The sequence below is a fragment of the Setaria italica genome, chromosome IV, assembly GCF_000263155.2.
Source record: "Setaria italica strain Yugu1 chromosome IV, Setaria_italica_v2.0, whole genome shotgun sequence".
NCBI classification, from domain to species: Eukaryota; Viridiplantae; Streptophyta; class Magnoliopsida; order Poales; family Poaceae; genus Setaria; species Setaria italica.
This window is the reverse complement of record NC_028453.1, coordinates 37,160,282-37,180,502: the sequence shown is the minus strand read 5'-3', so window position 1 is coordinate 37,180,502 and position 20,221 is coordinate 37,160,282. Positions and strand designations below refer to the sequence as shown.

General features: G+C 41.6%; 3 protein-coding genes across 9 annotated transcripts; 1 reads left to right on the top strand and 2 right to left on the bottom strand.

The window, feature by feature from the left end:
- The first annotated feature begins 202 nt into the window (after positions 1 to 202).
- Positions 203 to 4,076, top strand: LOC101784183 (cysteine-rich receptor-like protein kinase 19). The gene is made up of 8 exons (XM_004966110.4): positions 203 to 736; positions 1,023 to 1,075; positions 1,676 to 1,764; positions 2,301 to 2,482; positions 2,637 to 2,838; positions 3,037 to 3,274; positions 3,359 to 3,512; positions 3,645 to 4,076. The coding sequence occupies exons 1-8, from the start codon at positions 293 to 295 to the stop codon at positions 3,990 to 3,992; spliced, it is 1,710 nt and encodes a 569-aa protein (XP_004966167.1). The 5' UTR covers positions 203 to 292; the 3' UTR covers positions 3,993 to 4,076.
- Positions 4,077 to 4,693: 617 nt separating this feature from the next.
- Positions 4,694 to 9,320, bottom strand: LOC101783770 (putative disease resistance protein RGA3). Of its 5 annotated transcripts, XR_002677185.1 has the most exons (6): positions 9,026 to 9,320; positions 8,709 to 8,884; positions 8,360 to 8,380; positions 5,874 to 8,279; positions 5,522 to 5,623; positions 5,173 to 5,190 (listed from the first exon to the last, which is right to left on the bottom strand). XR_002677185.1 is itself a non-coding variant. In XM_014804992.2 (5 exons), the coding sequence occupies exons 2-5, from the start codon at positions 8,804 to 8,806 to the stop codon at positions 5,090 to 5,092; spliced, it is 2,550 nt and encodes an 849-aa protein (XP_014660478.1). In that variant the 5' UTR covers positions 8,807 to 8,884; positions 9,026 to 9,320; the 3' UTR covers positions 4,694 to 5,089. The 5 variants fall into 5 exon arrangements, 4 of the variants coding, with proteins under 4 accessions (XP_014660478.1, XP_014660479.1, XP_014660480.1 ...); XM_014804992.2 differs by lacking the exon at positions 5,522 to 5,623 and having other exon boundaries at positions 4,694 to 5,190; positions 5,950 to 8,279; XM_014804993.2 differs by lacking the exon at positions 5,522 to 5,623 and having other exon boundaries at positions 4,694 to 5,190; positions 5,950 to 8,279; positions 8,709 to 8,838.
- Positions 9,321 to 14,593: 5,273 nt separating this feature from the next.
- Positions 14,594 to 18,778, bottom strand: LOC101783111 (protein TIC 21, chloroplastic). Of its 3 annotated transcripts, none has more exons than XM_012845126.2 (5): positions 18,589 to 18,778; positions 17,223 to 17,504; positions 16,167 to 16,424; positions 15,574 to 15,777; positions 14,594 to 15,103 (listed from the first exon to the last, which is right to left on the bottom strand). In XM_012845126.2, exons 2-5 carry the CDS (start codon positions 17,496 to 17,498, stop codon positions 15,002 to 15,004), a joined length of 840 nt encoding a protein of 279 aa, XP_012700580.1. In that variant the 5' UTR covers positions 17,499 to 17,504; positions 18,589 to 18,778; the 3' UTR covers positions 14,594 to 15,001. The 3 variants fall into 3 exon arrangements, with proteins under 3 accessions (XP_012700580.1, XP_004966165.1, XP_004966166.1); XM_004966108.3 differs by having other exon boundaries at positions 17,223 to 17,554; positions 18,589 to 18,726; XM_004966109.3 differs by having other exon boundaries at positions 17,223 to 17,549; positions 18,589 to 18,696.
- Positions 18,779 to 20,221: the final 1,443 nt, after the last annotated feature.

The following is a 20,221-nucleotide window of genomic DNA, read 5'->3' as shown; positions in this document are numbered from 1 at the left end:
GTGTTCACAATATTGACAATGCAAAGATGCTTAGCAAAAGATTAATAAACAACAACGCTGTCTGAGCTAATTTTGGCCATCAAATCCTTTTCTCAACTGATGAAAAAATTAGTCAGGCAGTCCACAGAAAACGCCACGCGCCCGCGCTAGTCAAGGTCGTCGTCGTTTACCATCAGCCCACCTCACCCACCCATATATTTCTCCCGCCAACGGTGGAGCCGCGTCCGGAGACGAGGTCCGCAGCCGGAGGAACCGCGGTGCAAGAGGGAGGAGGCAGGAAGCGGCGCCGGCGATGGCGAGCCCGTTGGCGGACAGCTCGAGCGGCCTGTGGACCGTGCTGGGGCAGGCCTCGAACGTGGCGCAGCTGGTCGGCGTCGACGCGCTCGGACTCGCGTCCATGGTCGTGCAGGCCGCGCTGGCGGCGCGCCGCCACCGGGACGCGTGCCGGCGGCTGGCGCAGCACGTGGAGATCGTCGGCGGCCTGCTCCGGGAGCTGGAGCTCGCCGAGCTGATGCGCTGGGAGGCCACGCGGCGGCCGCTCGAGCAGCTGAGCGGCGCGCTGCGGCGGTGCTACGCGCTCGTCACGGCGTGCCAGGACTGCGGGTACCTCCGCAGCCTGCTCGCCGGTGCCCGGATGGCCGAGGAGCTCCGCGCCGCGGAGCAGGAGATCGACATGTTCATCCGCCTCGTCCCGCTCATCTCTCTCGTCGAGGCTACGCATGATCGCCGTGTCAAGGTACGCGTGTTTCGGCTTGTTGATCACCACTATAAATTTTGGTGATCCCCACAGCTTGTTCTTTTTGTTTCTTAAAATCCGACTGAACTGATCCTTTCATTTGACACTCTGAATGATTGAGCCTCAATTGGGGTCCAATAGCATTTGCAGCTTCAGATTAGACAGATTTGTATGAATGTAATGCTTCTGGAAATTCATAGGCCGTTACAAAAACCCTTTATGACGTATGCTGGTCAATTGTGCACCATCAATAATTTTTATAATTGTCGTTATCCTTGTCTGGCAGAGTACAGAGGGTGTGCCAAGTGTGGTCGCGAGCTGTTCAAACCCTCAAACAAGGTTGGATGCCTTCTTCAGTACGTTTCTTGAAGAAATGTTGGATGTTTGACAGGTTACCATTATCTTAGACTGAATCATCGGCTCGTTGCTGATCCGGAAAAGTGGAGAATTGTTGACCATATCTTGTTGATTTTCAATTGATTTTATTTGGAAAGGGGAATTGCTTAGCATATTTTATATTAAACATTGAACTGTGGATACACCATCACATATTAATCAGCTTGCGATCAAGTCGAGTTTTTAAGAAAACTTTGTAACTGTAGTATTTCTTTTCAACAGTAATAAATTAAATTCTTATTTTTTCAGGAGATCTTTGTAACAATATCCATATAAAATGAGTTGGTGGAGTTCCTGTTACCAATGGACCTAACTATATGTGTATGCACCCACAAAAAACCTATATATGTATGTAATTGTGTCATATCATACCTATCTAGTTTATTTTAGACCAAGGTGAAAATGGTTGCTTGGAAATCAGTATAACTCATATCTTGAAAGTGGAATTGTTGTGGAGCATATAATAATTTCGCTAGCATTGGAATCAGAACAATTGAAATTTTTGGTATATACTATATAGTGATAAGATCTACTTGTTCTTAGGATTCCAAGAAGAGATGCGGAGCTCAATGAAATAATTTCACAAGGAGCCACCACTGTACCTTGTAAAGTTGGGGAGGCAATGTTAGGAGGTAGTTACTTGTACAAATTTCCTACCGCTCTCATTTGTGGACTAACAAAATAGGACAACTAAACCATGTCTATCCCTATCCACTTTCAGAAACTTAAAAAATCTTCCCTTTCATTTGTCGAAGTAATAACATAACTATACTTCTACTGGGGAAGCAAAGATTGTATATGTACGACGAATTTTGATCATATTTTGCTTACAATAATTCTAGCTCAATGGAAAAATCAGAACACAGTACATAGAAGAGTACAACTATTAGATGGCATTAGTTTGACATATAACAAAAGTTCCATGCAAGGAAAAATAGAAATGGATGCTTGGACCTTGTTCCAGTTTTAGACCCTTAATAAATTGCTAGACCTAGTTTGGATTGGCAGCACCCTTATGGTTTTATGCATTCTTTACGCTTGACTAAGTAGACAAGATCAGCAAAAAAAATGCCATTATTCTACTGTCTTTATTAATCTAGTGATAGAATTGCTCCATACTTTCATGTAAACTGTTTTTGTGACATGAGGAGATTACCCAATAAATCAGGGATAGTGGAATTGCAAGAGGAGAAAGTCATGGATACGGATGAGTTGGTGAAGCTTTGTACTCGTACTGAAGTGAGCTGCCCAGGATTCAAAAAGTTTGATTTCTTTGAGATTGTGGATGGCACAGACAATTTTTCGACGAAAAGAATTGTTGGAAGGGGTGGATTTGGTACAGTTTACAAGGTAATCATCAACATAAACATTGTGAGATGTACAATAATGAACAATGAGTGCCTAATTGATGGTAGTCAGTACTCATTGGCTCCCCCAGCAACAAACTAAAACATTGATTTAAGAATGGCATCTTATGTCTTAACTCTGTTAGTAACAACTGCAGGTTCAGTTGACCAGTGGAGTCATGGTTGCCATCAAAAGATTGGATGAAAATGCAACAGTATTTGATTTCAACAGTGAATTGCAACTCGCAAGTCTTCAACATACCAATCTAGTTAGGCTACTGGGATGGTGCGTACATGGAAAAGAAAGGCTTCTGGTGTATGAGTTCATGCACAATGGCAGCTTAGACCGTATCATTTTCGGTATGTTTTCCCAAAGACCCTAGTTTTTCAGCACCACATTTCTCTTATCAAAATAAAGATCAGAACAACCCCCATTTCTCTTGATTACAACTTTGATGTGACGGTTGGCTCATTTGAAACTATGCTTGTTTGATTATAAACAGTATGGAAACAATAATATTTCGTCATAAACACATTTCTTGTTTAATCATTTTGCAGATAAAACAAAGGGGGCATTGCTAAACTGGTATAAGAGACTGCAGATAATTAAAGGGTTAGCTGAGGGGCTTGTTTACATGCACAAGCACTCACTTTTATGGATCATACATGGGGACTTGAAACCAAATAACGTCCTCTTAGATCAAGACATGAATCCAAAGATCGCTGATTTTGGATCTGCTAGAACATTGAGCTCAGATATAGCAGAAGGGCGCACAATTAGAATTGTGGGAACTAGGTAAGATCTACACTAAACACCAAACATAGTACTACATAACGGTTTTAATTCAATGTTCTAATGCCAGTCTGATAATTATTTCAGTGGTTACATAGCTCCGGAGTATGCATCTCGTGGTCTTTACTCAGTCAAGATAGACGTGTTTGGCTTTGGGGTGTTAGCTCTTGTAATCATTAGTGGGCGAAACAATATCATACTAGAGGAGCAAGGAGACACTGTTGGCAACCTTGTGCGAGATGTGAGTAAACATTCATTCAAGCATAGTTGCTATATATGTGTTACACCCTAAATGTTATTAGTACTCAACTATAAAGCTTAAGTTTACACTAAAAATCAATTTTATGGTTAACGAATTGGAAAATTGTTCCAGGCATGGCAGCTATGGAATGATGGAAGGCTACATGAGCTTGTTGACACATTGTTGGGTGACGGATATGAAATTGACGAGATGGTGAGATTTGTTCAGGTGGCACTTCTATGTGCTCAGGAGGATCCAGTAGACCGTCCCACCATGTCAGATGTTATTGCATTTCTGAACTTTGAAAGCACAAGTTCGTTACCTGATCCTAAACCACCGTCTGAGCTGATTAACAGAGGTGCTACCGGTTTCAACTTATCGACATGCGTGGGTCAACTAAATAGGACAATAGCTATAACCATCACGAGTTCAGCTCCTGTGTCATCTAGAGTTCGCATCATTGTAGAACCAGAGACATAATATGATTTATTTCACATACTAGTACACTATAAGTGTGTTGTTCCCTATATACCCTTGATAAATATTCACTTTCTACTTTGCATCTTTTACATGCATGCATTGAGTTGCATATACTCCTTTCATTTTTTTTCACAAGACTTATTTTGTTTCATTAGGACAAACCTTTAACTAATAATTATTCTATTAATATATAATTTTTATGACACAAACCATGATGCTAGTAGGTTTTATGAAAAAAATACTTTATTAGGATTATAATCTTGTATCAAATAAATAAATACCATTGGAATAATTATTGGTCAAAGTCTTGCCCTAACAAAATGAAATACACCTTGTAGAAAAAGGAGAAATAAAAGGAGGAGTATAAACCATGTCATTTTCATATGATTTTTTACAAAATGATTTTGCATCCAAAGTTTTGCAACATAGTCCATCTTATATGCACTATGGATGTGTATCTTTTCAATGCTTTTAAACACTTGCAAGTATGCTTTTTTGATGGATTTTTATGTCTTCGTTGATAAGGTGGTTTGCACCGAACATTTTCCCTGGTCAACTGAATACGACGGTCATAAAGTGGCTCAGTAGACCTTGACAGGATTCCAATATTTTTTTTTGTTTTTCACGGCCCGGCTAGATATAATTTGTCGTTTGCTTGAAAAACAGAGGGCCTTTACAAACAAGCACAGGAGAAAAGGATCTGGAAAACCCATACTCGTATCAACCATGCAAAAACTCCTCCAAAGTAAAAAATTAGATATAGTTATAAGAAAAAAATAAAAATCAGAACCACACAAAAAGCTACGACTTGGTCAAAGTCATTCTCTACACTTTCCTACGCGCCGGTCAAATGGCGACATCAAGTCCAGAGCCCAACTTTATCAAAGAAAAAGGAAGAAATCCGTTTTACTTCCCTCACCTATTTACTTTGTCCATTCCACACCCTTACCAAAACTATGGCTCAATTTAGTCTTTCCTTCATACTGGACCAATTTAGACCTTAAGCGGGATCTCCACTTGATTTTGCCTATGTGGCACGGGTTTGCCTATAGCTCAAGGCTTCCTCTGGTTCAATCAGGTCAAGCTCTTTGCAATTATTAATAACCAACTTTTGGAGCCCAGAGACCTGCTTCATCGTAGTGGGAAGAGTCCTCACACTCCGGCCTTCTGATCACCTTAACAAGTTTTGTAACTGTCTCTGAAACAAATTGAGAACGTAATTAGAAACTTTTCGCTCTTATTTTGCCTAAAACGCTTGCAACGGGATAACAGGTGGCCGTGCCTTGAGATCACAAGTTTCTCTAAGTTACTGAATGACCACAAATGCTTGTAAGTCCCAGGTTTGGGTTCTGCGTCAACTTTTGTGCCCATACATTAATCTAACCAAACAAAAAAAAAAGATTGATATGGACATGCATAATCTGAAGGGGAGAAATCTCTACTTATACCCAAGCTCATATTAGCATATAGTTTTTGAGTTTCTAAAGCAAACAATGTGATATTTGATTCAGAAGTCATTCAAAGTATACCTCTAATTAGACTAATGAACTGAATAGGCAATTAACTGGGCTATATCCGATATTGACATTGGACTCCTCCGATGATGAAGTCTCCAACAAAGGCCTTATTACCTAGTATTCATGGGAGATAGTAGGTCACCATTTTTGGTATGGGTACTTGATCAAACTAGATTAATGTTTAAAATAAAAAAGGAGCTTGCCAAAAACTTAAAGTCTCATGTGCATGATGATGCGGAGTGAGACAAAGCATATAGCATGAACTGTAATAATCACGGGCCTGTGGGCTATTTATGTTGGTAGAGAAGAAAATTATCAATGAATTCAATTCACTGGAGAACATTCTAGAGCAGATAAGCATTACCTCTGAAGACTAGTTTGTAAGAGTCTCAATCAACATAATATGGAAGGGACATGACGGATGAGATGATAATCCTCACCGGTTCCCACAGCACATCTGCTGCTCAATGAAGGGCAGCTATGAAGCACAATTTTCCTAAGGGAACTAAAATCTTGGATGAAACTCGGTAACTTCTCCATTCCTTTGCAGTTTACAATTGCAAGATATTGAAGGGAGGATGCAGCTGCTTTGAAGCTCTCTGGAAAACCCATCAACTTTGGAAGCCCAGCAAGTTGGAGCCAACGAATACTCCTCAGCCCAGTCAATGCCTCCCCTGGTTCCATTAAATCCAACACTGCACAATTGTTAATCGATAACTTCTGGAGATTAGATAGATGCCTTGTGGTAGAGGGAAGAGAAGCCAGCTCTGGACAATTGGATATCCGTAACTCTAGAAGGGCAGTGAGGCTGCCGAATCCATTTGTTAAAGACGTTAACCTAGGACAGTAGCTTAACTGTAGAAATGTCAAGGAAGACCAACCGCAAAACCCATCTTTCAGCAAATATTTCTGCTTTGAGGTCAGGGCAAACCATGTAAGGTTGACAAGTCCATGCACATCTCTTGGTATCTCCAACAGTTGGTTGCACCTACCGAGATTAACTGTTTGTAGATTTACCAATTTACATAAATTATTTGGCAGGTATTTGAGTTTTTTGTTCCATTGTAGGTCCAGGTACCTTAGGTGCCTCAAATTGACAATTGAACTCGGTAGCTCTTCAAACCCAACTGAAGAAAAAACCAAGACACGTAGGTGCTTGAAAGTTGTGAAAAGGTCCTCAAGAAAGGCCTTACTCAAAGTACCATAGTTGCATCTACTTGCAAATGTCCTAGCCTTGCATGCCTTTTTCAGCTTCTTAGGAAATTTTATGTCCTTTGTGAAGTCCTGACAGTCCCACACTAGGTGCCTGATTCTCTCAGAGACGTCAACTTTTTCAGAGCTAACAATTGCATGCTCCTTCTGTGATACAAATATCGCAAGGTCATGAATAAGATCATGCATCCTACATGCTCGAATGGTTCCATCATAAACAACATACTGGTCCTGAAAAAGAGATCTTCCAAGAAGTTCATGCAAGTATTTCGTTCCGGTAGATATTGTTTCCTTAATTTCCCTAGTTTTATGCAACAACCCCAATGCCATCCAAAACATAATAAGAGAATCTGTGAAAAGCTCGTAGCCTTTTGGGAAAGTGGATAAGGAAGCAAAGTATGCTTGCAGATGTGATGGAAGTGCATCGTAACTTAATTTTAGTGCTGGCAAGATATCTTCATTGTCTTGCTTAACATTCCATAATCTGTCTTCCTCAATACTCTGCCACTCTTCAACGTCTCGACTACTAGACAATAGGGAACCCAAAGTCTTTGCTGCTAAGGGAATACCACAGCATTTCTCAGCAATGGAATTTCCTACTTTTAACAATTGGGGATCCTTGTGTTCCTCACCTTTGAATGCATGTCGAACAAATATTTGCATGCACATATCCAGTGGTAGCTTTGCCACATCATATGGTTCCATCGTCTTCACCACTGATGCAACATCTGAACGCCGTGTGGTGACTATAATCACACTTCCCCTCCCACTGCTAGACAGTATGCTTCGCAACTCTTCCCAGTCACTAGCCTTATCATTCCACATATCATCTAGTACAAGGAAATATCTCTTTTCCCGCAAAAGCTCACATAATATTCTCTGTAGCACGTCCAGGTTTAATTGTTTGTGGCTTTCACCAGTAGATGATTGTATTATGTCATCCAAGATCTTGTTAAGATCAAATACATCAGAGACACATGCCCATAATTTCATTTCAAACTTGTTAGTAATCTGCACATCGTTGTAAATCAGTTTGGCCAATGCAGTTTTGCCTATGCCTCCTAAACCAACAATAGGAAGGACAGACAAAGGACCTGCAGAGTCTGCAGCTGTTAGAATCTTTGCAACTATCTCACTTTTAGCTCCATCTCTTCCAATAATGTTGGGCTCACTGATGAAGCAATGTGTTTCCCTGTTGGTACGTCTGGATGCCTGTTTATCAAACGGCTTCTCAGTTAATCCAAATTGTTCTCTATTGGCTCCTATTTCATCGAGCTTTTCACGCACTTGTTTTATTTTGTGACTCAATGTAAATGGGTAAGCAAGCAGATGTCCTGCTCGAGTGAATAAACCTTTGTGGACTTCTTGCTTCAAAGCTTCAGTGGCCACGTCATCTAGAACATCATCAATGTCATAGACTGCATCTTTTAGATTGTCCAACCATTCGAGAAGTGCATGAGAATTGGACTGCTTACTCTCAGCATCTCTAAGAACAGCACAGATAGATCTCAGTGATCTTTCCAATTTCCCTACTTCTTTATTGACATTCCATGCTGACCTGAACTCATTAATGGCCCAGTCAGTGCCAAAGGATGCAACCTTGTGAAGAACTGAGACTGCTAGTGTTGATAGATTCACCTCGGCCATTCCCTATGCGTGCTGCAAAGTAGGTAACACATATGACATGGCATTAAAGTGATGCATTTTGCATTGACAAAGAATTTTGCGGTAAAAAAATTTCATATTACAATTTATGTGCTTTGGAAAAAAAATTGGTAATAATTTCAACGGATTCGTTGCTCCATCATACTAAAAATAACTAGAGCAACAGTCTAAAGAGCAGAAATCGCAACGGCAAAAGAACTAGTGGACAGTGGAGTATGGATACATGTCCTGATGCCCATCTGTACTAATTGCAGAATGCAGATGGGAATCAACAAGCTAGTCATTCAAACATTGATCCAGAGTTAAGCTGGGATACACATACCATAGATCTCTCCTTGAGCTTGAAGAACGAGGGCCAACCAAATATCCTTCAGCGCTCCCAGGTCCGCTTGATGGAGAAGCCGCCAGTAAACCACGCATCACAATCTGAACAAAGACTGCTTTGAGAACATCTGGAGAAAGCAAGGGAGTTGAATCGCAGCTACGAAGTAGGCAAAACTGCAAATAGTTACAGAACAGGAATGTAGATCTAAAATGTCACTCTATACTGATACAATATGCCAAAACAAAGCAATTACTAGTTCAAACAGTCTACGGCAACTGAAGAATAAGCTAGGGCGTGCAGATGACAGATCTCACCTTGCTCCTGAAGAGCGCACTATTCGCTCGGGGCTCCAAGATCCAACCAGCTCAGCTTCTTTTTCTTGCGGTGGATGCCAGCCATCATGCGAGTATGCGACGACTTTGAATTCTTTCTTGCGGGGACCGAACGCCGGAAGCACAAAAAGTCTTCTCCAACATTCACTGCCATGTGGGTACCTCCGCGCTGCAGTACGACGCAACACTTCCATTGCATCTTGCTAGAAGATCCCTTGTTTTGCTCAAAAGTCAAAACTCAAAAGGATGCGTCGACCAAATAGCATCTATCCGTGGTCAAAACTCAAAAGAATTGCTGCTGATGGGACTCATGGGAGTATCAGAGATCGCACGCGCACGAAAAAGCATTGGGAGTATCAGACGGCCTGTTCCCTTCAGCTTATTCAGCTGGCTTATCAGCCACCAAACAGTGTTTTCCTCTCACAACAAATCAGTCGTTTCAGCTTTTCAGTCGGCTTATAAGCTGAAGCGAACAGGACCAGAGTCACGCGTGTGGTTAATTGGTAATCTCACTCTGCCAGCTAAAAATGTCCACTCAGACTGTTTTCCTACCCGTACGAAATTCCATGTTTCTACTGTTCCCCCCAGAACAGTGAGGAGGGCGCGGTCGCCCGGATCACTTGGATCATCCTCTTCAATTCAGAGAGAGTCAATTTCAAAAAAAAAAAAATCAGAGAGGCACTTCTACTTGCATTTGCGTTAATGGCGGCAGAGAAGTTCTTTTTATTCGTAGAGAGCACTTCTACTTGCATTGCGTTGGAGAGCATCGACAAGAAAAGAACTGACGACCGAAGGCTGCAGACAGAACATGCCAAGCCTCCTTCAGTTCTCCCTCCTCCGTGTCCTCCTCATGCTCTGTTTCTGTAATCCCCTGGTCCCCTGCTTTGATGTTCCCAGACCATGATTGTAGTTATCGCTCATGTTTCTGATTGGTTAATTCCATTGTTGGGATTGGAGTGTCTCTTATGCTTGCACTGATTTGGGGATGCTTGTGCTGATTTTTGAATATGTAGGAGAGCTGTGTATCTTTTCATTAAATTTACAATACGGGCTTTTCAGGTGCACGCACACGGTTCAACAACTCACTCGGGGATTATACAGAGAGTGCAGTAATAATCACCATCAAATTTCTTGGACTGTCCACTCTGTTAAATGCTAAAAGGAATCGGTGCTCGTAGCCTAAGAGAAGGAGGGGGTGAATTAGGCAAACTTAAAACCTTAAACCTATGGTTTCCACTAGTTGCATCAAAACATAAATTGTATCATGCTATCTAGATGTGCAATCTACGGTTGATCTAGTATGAAACTCTCATCCCAAAACAAGTTTTGCAACCTATAGCTAATCCTATCAAGATACTACTCTAGAAAAGTAAAGGCACACAAGTTGTAAATACGAAATGCGGAAACATAAGGAGAAAATGAGGAGAAGCAAACTCTTAACATAAGGATTTATCCCGTGATATCAGTAGGTAGTAAGCCACCACTACCACGTTGTTGAATTACTCACGCAAGAGTATTACTTCCCGGTCACCAAGTCTATTCCAAGGCGCCCCTTGACTTGCCACAAAGGCTCAGCCACTAAGGCTCACGTCAAGTTACTTCTCACCTTGATGACGTCTCCACTAAGGAGCTCCTCCACGAAGGAAGGGGGTCTCCACGTCCCCCGCACACGGTTGTCGACGCCGCTCCACATCAAGCCGGAGGGTCGAAGACTTGCCGACGAGCCACAAAAGGCCCCAAGCCGCCGTCACACCTCTTGTACAGTGTAGTTCACTCTAAAACCTGATCACAAGGTAGGCACACCTTGCACTTACTCCTCTCTAGGCATATCCTAGCACTAATCACTCTTCTAAGCTTGTGCTAAGCTTTTGATGAATCACTTAAGTACTTTTGGTGGCATGGATGTGTTCTTGATGAGTCCTGGTCTTCAATGCATCCCTAGACACTCCAGCAACTCCAAATAGGCGAGTGGTGGGGGTATAAATAGCCCCAAAGGCTCAAAGAGCTGTTGATCCAACGGCTAGTGAAAAGTGTACCATCGGATGTTCCGATGGTGTATTTTTGGCTTGCATCGGAATATCCGGTGCAACTAGCCGTTGGCCTCCCCGTGCCCAATTTTCTCACTGACACGTCAAAATTCATCCGACGCTTTATTCGATGCCCCATCGGATCATCCGGTACCACTATTCACGTAATATAGCTGTTGGATCCCCCTGACGTCATTGCTCCGATGCTTTCTCCGATGGTGCCGTCGGATCATCCGGTGCTGAAGGGTTTCTAGCCAAAACTTCTCTGGATAAAATATGCTTCGTCCGATACCTTCCTTAACCTAGCATCGGAACATCCGATGGTCTAGGGTTTCTCCCTTCACTTCTGGCAATTGCTCCGACGCTACTAGAAAAGTTGCTATCAGAACATCCGATGGTATGACTTTGACTTAACTTCTTCGCAGCGTACCAATTGCTCCGATGGTTAGTCCGACTCTCTTCTGGGGGACCATCGGAACATCCAACGCTACTGATTTTTCTGTGTTGAATATCACGACTTCCACATCGAAGATTTTTCATGAGCCTCCCGTTTGCGTTGGTATTTGTTGACCAGCATCCTGAAAGTCACTTTAGGCTTTCTTGAAAATCGGCTAGCTTCAGCTTCTTCAACTTCGTTGGCCCAGCTTACTTTCTTTTCAAACTCTTCAGCGATACTTGCACATGTGGATCTACTGCACCAGATTCCTTTGCCCTTTTGGACATAAGCAGAGCCTCCCTGAGTCTTGAGTCATCTTTCTTGCCAACTGGTATAGCTTTCACCATGTTCACAGCTGGGAACGGATGCTTCAATACCATAGAATAATCCTAAATACCATGGCTTGGTCACTTAAATACCATAGCTTGGATACTCGAATACCATGACTTGGATACTCGAATACCATAATTTGGATGTCAAGAATACTATCATTTGGACCTTGCTATGATTTGGTTTGCATTCTTAAGACCTAGAAAACCTACAAGGTACATGCTTAACAAACCATTAGTCCTAATGACTATGTTGTTACTCAATCACCAAAATCACAAACTATGGATCACAAATTATGGCCTAACGGGGCATGTTCGCTACAAATGCCAGATCGTTCATCCTTAATACCACATTCAAGGTGACAGGACAAACAACATGAATCTTCCTACAATGGATGATCTGAATTGCTGAACAGCCAGAGGGTAGGGTCCTTATTGTCTTACTTGAAACAAATACAGCATAAGCAACGTTTGCAAAATATATCTCCTGGGTTCATTGTATCCCTACAAGCTGAATTTTTGGCACAACAGGTGCGTAAGCGCAAGCAGTTCAACTGGCAAAGAAATTGAATGTGGATTACGTTTCAAGCCGCTGTCACACAACCAGTATCATGACCATATACAACACGACAAGTCCACAAACATATGGTGAAGCATTGCCCGGAAAGAGCAAGCACATACAGAGGACAACATCCACGAGGGTTAATTCCGTTGGTTGTATGGTTGATGATTGCATGGACGAAGCACCTTTTGCTTTCCCATCACGGTACAAAGCCGTTTTGGGCTCCATCGACCTATGAATATTGAAACCAGGAAAGACACCGAGGGCAGCATAATATAGGCTAGCTCGCTCGACGCTATACTAGCCTACTAGTACCATGCTAGCTGCCATGCGAATTAGTTGCATGCGGAAGGGCTCTAATCTTTGCAACGGTGACCATATGCCCCAGGAGGCATGGCCTACAACATCAACAATCAACCGCATGCTTGCAAGTGAGAAAGTTCGATGGAGTTTGCACACTGTTAGAACACGCTTGGCAAAGAAGCAGCAATATTGTCAATTCTTCACTCGCTTCGGCGAGTGTAAAAAATCTGGTGGCAAGTGTCCCTACATTCATGACCGAGCTAAGGTGGCTATTTGTACTAAATTTCTTAAAGGCTTGTGTTCTAATACTAGTTGCAAACTGACTCACAAGGTAAGATATATTTCTTCTTGATTCTGCTGCTGATCATGCCTTTGATTCTCTTTTTCCATCATGAGTATCTGTCCTGCAGGTTCTTCCCGAAAGAATGCCAGATTGTTCTTACTTTCTACGAGGTGATTCACTTCAGTGTCACTGCACCGATGTTCACTATCTTTATTGCAAACATTTGCTTGCTTACATGTATATTTGGCATCGCTTGCAGGGCTTTGTACCAACACAGCCTGTCCCTATAGGCATGTGAAAGTGAACTCGAAAGCACCTGTTTGTGAAGATTTTTTGAAGGGATACTGTGCTGATGGTGATGAGGTATCTATAATATTACTGGAAATTTCTTGTCTTCTTTTAAATTTCTATTTCCAGATCTTTACCCTAATTGGAGAGTAGGTAGGTGCATGGTTTTTCCGGATGGATGTATCATAAAGCCATTGCTTCCACTTAGTTGTTAGTGTTGACAATATCTCAAGAAAAAAAAGTAACTAATGTTTTTTATGTATATTTTTCTGGCATGACATGTTTTTGGGAGAAAAAAATGTCAATCCACGCCGTTTTAGTTCCTTCAGTTTGGATCATCTAGTTCAGTTTAGTGTCGATTCTTCGTAGCTAAATAGATCAGAAAGATTGTGAATAGAGTAACCCTTTTTTTGGGGACCTAAGCTGGAAAAGCATGTTGTCTACCACTGAAGTACAAGCATGACTCTGCTTTAAAACAGAGTCTGTTCACCTTTTAAACTTTGGGTCCTTAGACTTTACTTTTACATGTTCTGAATCACGACCACTAATCTTTTCATGGACTTGAAACAATCTCTGTTACAAGAAGTGTCATAAAAAGCACAGCTATGTATGCCCCGTCTTTGAGGCAACAGGAGAGTGCCCGCAAGAATCAAGATGCAATCTTCATCATCCCAAGAAGAAAAACAAATCCAAGAGAAGCAGAGCAGACACACTCCAAAACAACAGTTGAGGCAGGTATTTTGACACAAGTATTGGCCATGGAAGAGGGGCAAGGGTAGTTTCTTCAGAGGAAGAAGAGAGGCAGAAACGGGAGCAAGTCTCTGGCGATGACTTAGCTGACTTCATTGACCTTGGTGCCGATATTGAAGTCACTGGAGATGTGGATGCTTCAGATCATCAGATGACATACAGCTGATGGAATTGATTCACGGGATGTCAAGATGAAGGCTGACAATCTTGAAGCACTAATCAAGCCACTTCGGATTATGAGAACCGCAAGAGTTTGACAGGTTATTTTATTAGACTAGATAGAGCTGCAGTGTTATTACTGAGTCAAGGCGGTAATGTTACACTGTACATGAAGACTTGAAGAGGCTGAGGCGCTGACTGGAGTTTGTATCTCTAGAAGACTGGCTTGGACAGGGCGGTCAGTTTTTGCATGGTTGAAGGTTTGATTTTGTTCGTCATGTAAATCTCTTAGGAAATATATAGGGTTCATATCCAGTGGTAGAGCTGTGAGAGTTGCTTGCTGTAGTACCTGTGTTTTTTCAACATTACCCAGAGTTGATTGTAACAAACAGTCATTTACAAAATTACAGTTGCAAAGAGGAAATGGAAATTTCATATTTTACATTGCCTTGCACATCTAGTATGCTTTACATTTCCGTCTTCTTTTTTTTCCCCAAAGATACATTCGGATGTTGAGCTTAAGCAAAGTAGTACTTCAGTAAAAGAATAATTTACACCGGAGCTTCTATCTGAGTTTGTAACTCACATCAATGGGGTATTCAGTCCTGACTTCTGAGAAAAAGAGCCATTCTCATATGTTTGGAGTCTTGCCATTCAAATATGAAAAGCTAATGCAACTAGATCGATTTGGCTCATAATTCAAAAAAGAACGGAGACCAACAAATACAAAAAAGGATGCACTCGAACTTAATATACAAACAACAAAAAGCTGGAGCATACGAAGTATAAACTCTTCAGGTCTTGAGAACTGCACGCATAGCTCATGCTGGTTTCGGAACCGGGGCAGCTTGTGTTACAGACCGCAGCAGCTCCAGTGAGCTCGATAGCCCAAGGAAATGCGAGAGAATTGTGTTGGCTGAAGCCTGCACATGATGATAGAAAAAATTGCATTAAATGATCAGTGCACCAGTATCAATGTTGAAGATTACCAGTAATTAAAAAAATCAGGCTATCCACAATGTCAAATCAAATAACCATCCGTGGTAAGATCAATATGACCAAACATAAATCTTAGAACATGTAGTGGTTCTTTTCTTCCGGTGAGGTTTGGGATGATACATTGATACTACACTTCCTTCGGGATAAGGACAAGAGTTACTATTGGAAATAATCGTACTATTGATTCGATTCATGATTTTCAGTTCCTTGGACGGCTGGACCTTGCATGTTCCAATGTTTGTGAATATAGTGCATGTCATTTCGAAATTCATGGAACAAACTCTCTCATTATAAATAAAGCAGATCATTGGAAATTTTGAAGCATGAAATAGCCACATAGCTATTCACACTGAAGTGAAGCAAACTATCAAATTGAAAATGAACAGTGGCATACCTGAACAAGAAAAATATCTAAAGCGAGAACAGGACTTTGGCCAGGGGGTATTCCCTGGTAGTAGGGCACTGATGAGGTAGCGAGGGCTTTGGCTACCAAAGCACCTACAGTTGCCTGCAGGCCAAGAACTGCAGCACCCATTCCAACAACATTAAACATGATACTATTTCTCAGATTCTTAACCACGTCAGCACGAGGAGGAGCCTGGAATAAACGAAAAAGCCAGTTTAGTTTTGGCTCATAAGTATGTCTAAAACAGTTTACCAAGAATGCAAAGAAAAAAGCAACTAAAAAGAACACACCAGATATTATTGGGCCCCATTTGGCTCCCAATTCTTATTTAGCTTCAATCAGAATCTGTCCAGTCAATTTAACTTCCAGCAGATTTAGTGAAAAGTAAGTCCAATAGCTACAAATAATGTGTGTGAATGGTTTATGCTCCAGATGCGGACATGAGGTGGGTGTAGACATGTACAAGATGGTGTGCCACTATCATAGGCTAACGCAAGTGGTTTATAAGACATAGGAGCAATGCTTTATTTAACATGAAAAAAAAAGATATGGCGGCTGTTTATTTTAGGAAATGGGAGTACCTTAGCAGGTTCATTTGCTGCTCTTCTAAGCCTTTCCGAAAGGCGGATATAACCAAATGACCGGAATACTGAGATAAAGGCCGCAATGATACCAACTGAAGTTGCTATGAATGTAAAGGGAGCTGTTGCATCCCCTGTAGCAACTGCAGAGAATGACAGAATTCCAGCCGAAATAGTTGTGCACACCAGTTGAGACCAAAATCCCAGGGTACCCAGATTCTTAAAATACCGTGCTGTTTTCTTTAGTTTTTTGCTAACCTGCAGAAAGAAAAGGTAAATACCGATTAGCTAAACTTGAGAGTCATAATATACAGAGTAATTAACATGTCAGTGAACATGAGTGTCGGTAGATCACGTAACCATATGATGGAGAAAAATAGCTTGACAATCTAGAAAAGCCATAAAGTTAAAGTTTGTTTAGGACACAACTCTATTAAAAGTGTAAAGATTTGACCAAGTTGCATAACAGCATGATAACAAAAGATGGTGCCTAATAGCTAACATATGGATTTGGGACGGATTATAGTGACTCACAACTTCAGGAATCATGAACAAACGATATCACATTTTACTTGAGATTTTGGTGAAGCTAAATATGGAACAACTAAACAATGCCACACTATGGAAACTTATAATGGTCTACAAGGCAATGTAACGTCAAAGTTGAACCTTCTACAATTCTGATCGAATGCTGGGCAGAAGTGTTTTTAACAGGAAGTTAAAAATGTGAGAAAATATGTCCTCTGACACTCTTTGACATGCCAGGCCTGAGTACTACTTCATTCCTTAACAGCAGCCTGCATAATGCATTTGGTTGCTACTGGGATCCTTCAATGCAGAAGCAGAACAAGAAACTACCACGGCATTGCCTATATTTTCCTTGTGGGTTACTTAGGCGCATGGATCTCAAACATGAGCACCTAATTGATTGATTTATTACAGGAATCAGAAACAACAACTGAGGGGACATTAGACTAAGTACCAACTGTCCTTAACCAGACAGCACAAATCCTACTGGAGCCTAACAGATCAACGAAGTGAGCGAGTGAATGGCACCTGAGCGAGCTTGGTGCGCTCAGCCTCGTCCTGCGCATAGACAGGAGTGGGATCAGAAGGGCCGGACGCCGCTGCCGCTGCCACGGAGAGGTGGCGCGGCAAAGAGCCTCGGCTGGCAGCATAAGATAAGGTACCGGTACCAATGATGGCGGCGCCGCGGCTAGGAGCGGAGAAGTGGGGCTTCGGTGCCGGAGCGACAAGAGACGAAACCAACGACCATCTCAGCGTCAGGAGGGGCGGCCTCGGCGGTGCTAGGGAGAGCAGGAGCGACCGCATTTGTGCCTGGGCGTTCGGGAGGTATGATGGTCACGGAGTTTCTCACTGATTCTTTGCTTGGAGATACAAAAAGCTCGTCTCAGGACGCTTTACAAAAGAGGTACAAAATTTGGTTGAGAGCGTAACGAGTTCAGAGTTATCGATGTGGTACTTATTCTGTATTTTAATTTCTTTAACAATATTACCAATGTTACTTAAAAAGGCATTGTAAATACACATATTTTGAAGACATTTTAAATACAAATATTTTTATAAAGCTTTTATACCAAACATGTATACAATTTGACTATTTATTAATCAAAATTTTTAAAAAAAGACTCGTTACTGATCAATATATGGATTTCATGACATACTGTAGTTTAACTTCATGAATCATAATATGATATTCCCTCAAATCAGCAAACAAAAAGTTACTAAAGCTAACTTATTTGTTTTGTCCTAACATCAATTGCTGTTAATCTGTTATGAACAAAGGAATTTTTATAAGAATATAAAACCACATAAGAATTTGTAATAATAAATCGAAATTTAATTCTCGAACATACAACCCAAACTCACGCCCACATAAAAAAGGTAAAATTGGATCCACACCATAAAAAGAACTCATCTTTATATATATACAAATTTGCTATCATTAAAATATCATCAAAAGATTCAACTTTAGATATATACCATTAAAATATCACATTTGCTAGAAACTTACCACTTCTGTCATATCCATGCTATATGTGACCATTCTACCCTTACTGAGACAAAGATTGTATGGCTCCAGTCCATCTCTCAGGAAGAGAGAACAAATGTAAGGACCAATCAATAATATCAGGGCCTAATCTACTCATTTAATCCTTTCTCAAAGCCATATGTTCGCCCACCTCCCCCTTCCTCTCTCAAACCAGCGAACTAGGTACAAAATTGCAAGAAGTTACAGAGATTCAACACAGAGAAACAAAGTTATTACGCTTCTGAATCTCTGAATGACCCGTACACTTCAATTCTAGATCGATTCGTGAGCACTATAAGAGTGAAGAAAAGACTAGGGTCTAGAACCGTGAAAATAAGAGAGGAAGAGGAGGAAAGATGAGACACATACTGTGAAGGGGGTGGAGGAGGCCGCCGCTGCCGACTGGGAGTCGCGCAGAGGTCGCGCCGCCGGGAAGGCTGCAGGCAAGACGCGCCGCCGGTCGCTGCTCCTTTCGCGTGGACTTGTTCCTCCTTCCGCGAGCGAGTGGGTGGCATCGGCTCCTGGGCCAACGGCCAAGGAGCGCACCTGTAGTTTTGGCCGGAGGGTAAAAATGGAATATTGCAAATGTTTAATATGCAACAAAAGGAAAAACGAGCGATCCCATCGACGGAAGCTAACGGATAATTTTCAGCTGAGGATATTGCAGTCCCACTAAGAGCCATCATTCCTCTCAATGGAAGTAATTTTCATGCCTAGAAGAAAGATGTGCAAGAGGTCCTCATGATTCTTGACCTTGATTATGCATTACGTGAGGATAAGCTTGTTGCTCCCACTATATCCGACAGTTTGGAATATGCTCATAAGTTTGAGAATTACACTGTTGATATTGATAAGTGCGAGAAATCCAACAGAATTGCCAAAAGGATCATTAAGGAATCTATCCTATTAGGCATAAGGGGAGGAATTCTCTATAAGAAAGATGGAAGGGAGTTGGATGCTAAGGAACTGCTAAAGTCAGTTGAAGAAAACTATAAGAGTTCCTTTCAGATATATTCCAAAGTCCTGATTATGAAAATGTCCTCACGTTATGATAGGCAAGGTGGTGTCGTGAGACACATTTTGAGCATATTTGGCATGGAAATGGAGTTAGAATCACTTGGAGTGGACATCTCTGATGGTCTCCTCGTGAAAAGTATTATGTCATCTTTGCTTGCTCATTATGCTCCCGTCAAGACTAGCTGCAATGTAATAAGAAGACTTGGAGCATTCTTGATCTTGTTAGCTTCATAAATAATGAAGAAGTATATCCTTAAGTAAGTGACTGCAAATCATGTTGATAATGTTGTTTCATTATGGCTAAGTTTCTTAGCAAATTATTTTCCCTTAATGGTGGACTGTGGTAACAACACTCCTCAATCTGACCTGTTGGCAACTAAAGAGAGAAACAAGGATATTGATGATGAGAGTGAGGCCATCCTCCCAGGTTATGTTAGTTCTGTAAATGTTTTAGATCAATACAGCTTTCACACAATGGATAAACCTATAGATAAACCTGTTCTCTTGTCTTCACATTTCCTTGATGTTCCAGGTGGAGAGTTAGCTGCTTCTCAGGTATATGATGATCCAGATCACACCTATCACAATAATACTGAGGATCATGTGGCTGTTCCAAGCACAAAGCCTGGTCCGTTATCTTCCTGGATCGAAGCCATTGTCTCAGAAGCTAGAAAGGAACATCAATCATGCAAATCCACTCAACATTCTATCAGTTCTCCATACAAGCTATTAGCACCAAAGGAGGATAGCAGGAAGGCAGTGTCAGATTCAGTAGTCAACTCTGTAGTAAAATCTCCTCCCAGAATTAATATTGCGAGCTCCACAGTTTCGAAGGTACCTGCTAAGCAGGTCGCTTTGCCCAATTCATTGCGAGAGCCCCCCTCGCTTAAACCAGAATGCAAGGCACAGGACATGGCGTCGTGACAATGTTACATCTTCTATTTCATCTTTGCACGTTTCTCAGCCTTCAGGATTGCCCCCCAAA

What these genes read in the sequence shown, in the direction of transcription:
- LOC101783770 (XM_014804992.2), bottom strand. Translation starts at nt 8,806, where the DNA reads ATGCGTGGTTTACTGGCGGCTTCTCCATCAAGCGGACCTGGGAGCGCT. An exon ending in ACGCATAGGGAATGGCCGAG is followed by an intron (nt 8,280 to 8,359) that starts GTGAATCTATCA and finishes TAATGAGTTCAG; the next exon opens with GTCAGCATGGAATGTCAATA. An exon ending in CAGATGTGCTGTGGGAACCG is followed by an intron (nt 5,191 to 5,949) that starts GTGAGGATTATC and finishes AATTTGTTTCAG; the next exon opens with AGACAGTTACAAAACTTGTT.
- LOC101783111 (XM_012845126.2), bottom strand. Translation starts at nt 17,498, where the DNA reads ATGCGGTCGCTCCTGCTCTCCCTAGCACCGCCGAGGCCGCCCCTCCTG. An exon ending in AGCGCACCAAGCTCGCTCAG is followed by an intron (nt 16,425 to 17,222) that starts GTGCCATTCACT and finishes TTCTTTCTGCAG; the next exon opens with GTTAGCAAAAAACTAAAGAA. An exon ending in TAGATATTTTTCTTGTTCAG is followed by an intron (nt 15,104 to 15,573) that starts GTATGCCACTGT and finishes CATCATGTGCAG; the next exon opens with GCTTCAGCCAACACAATTCT.
- LOC101784183 (XM_004966110.4), top strand. Translation starts at nt 293, where the DNA reads ATGGCGAGCCCGTTGGCGGACAGCTCGAGCGGCCTGTGGACCGTGCTG. An exon ending in GATTTGGTACAGTTTACAAG is followed by an intron (nt 2,483 to 2,636) that starts GTAATCATCAAC and finishes TAACAACTGCAG; the next exon opens with GTTCAGTTGACCAGTGGAGT. An exon ending in ATTAGAATTGTGGGAACTAG is followed by an intron (nt 3,275 to 3,358) that starts GTAAGATCTACA and finishes TAATTATTTCAG; the next exon opens with TGGTTACATAGCTCCGGAGT.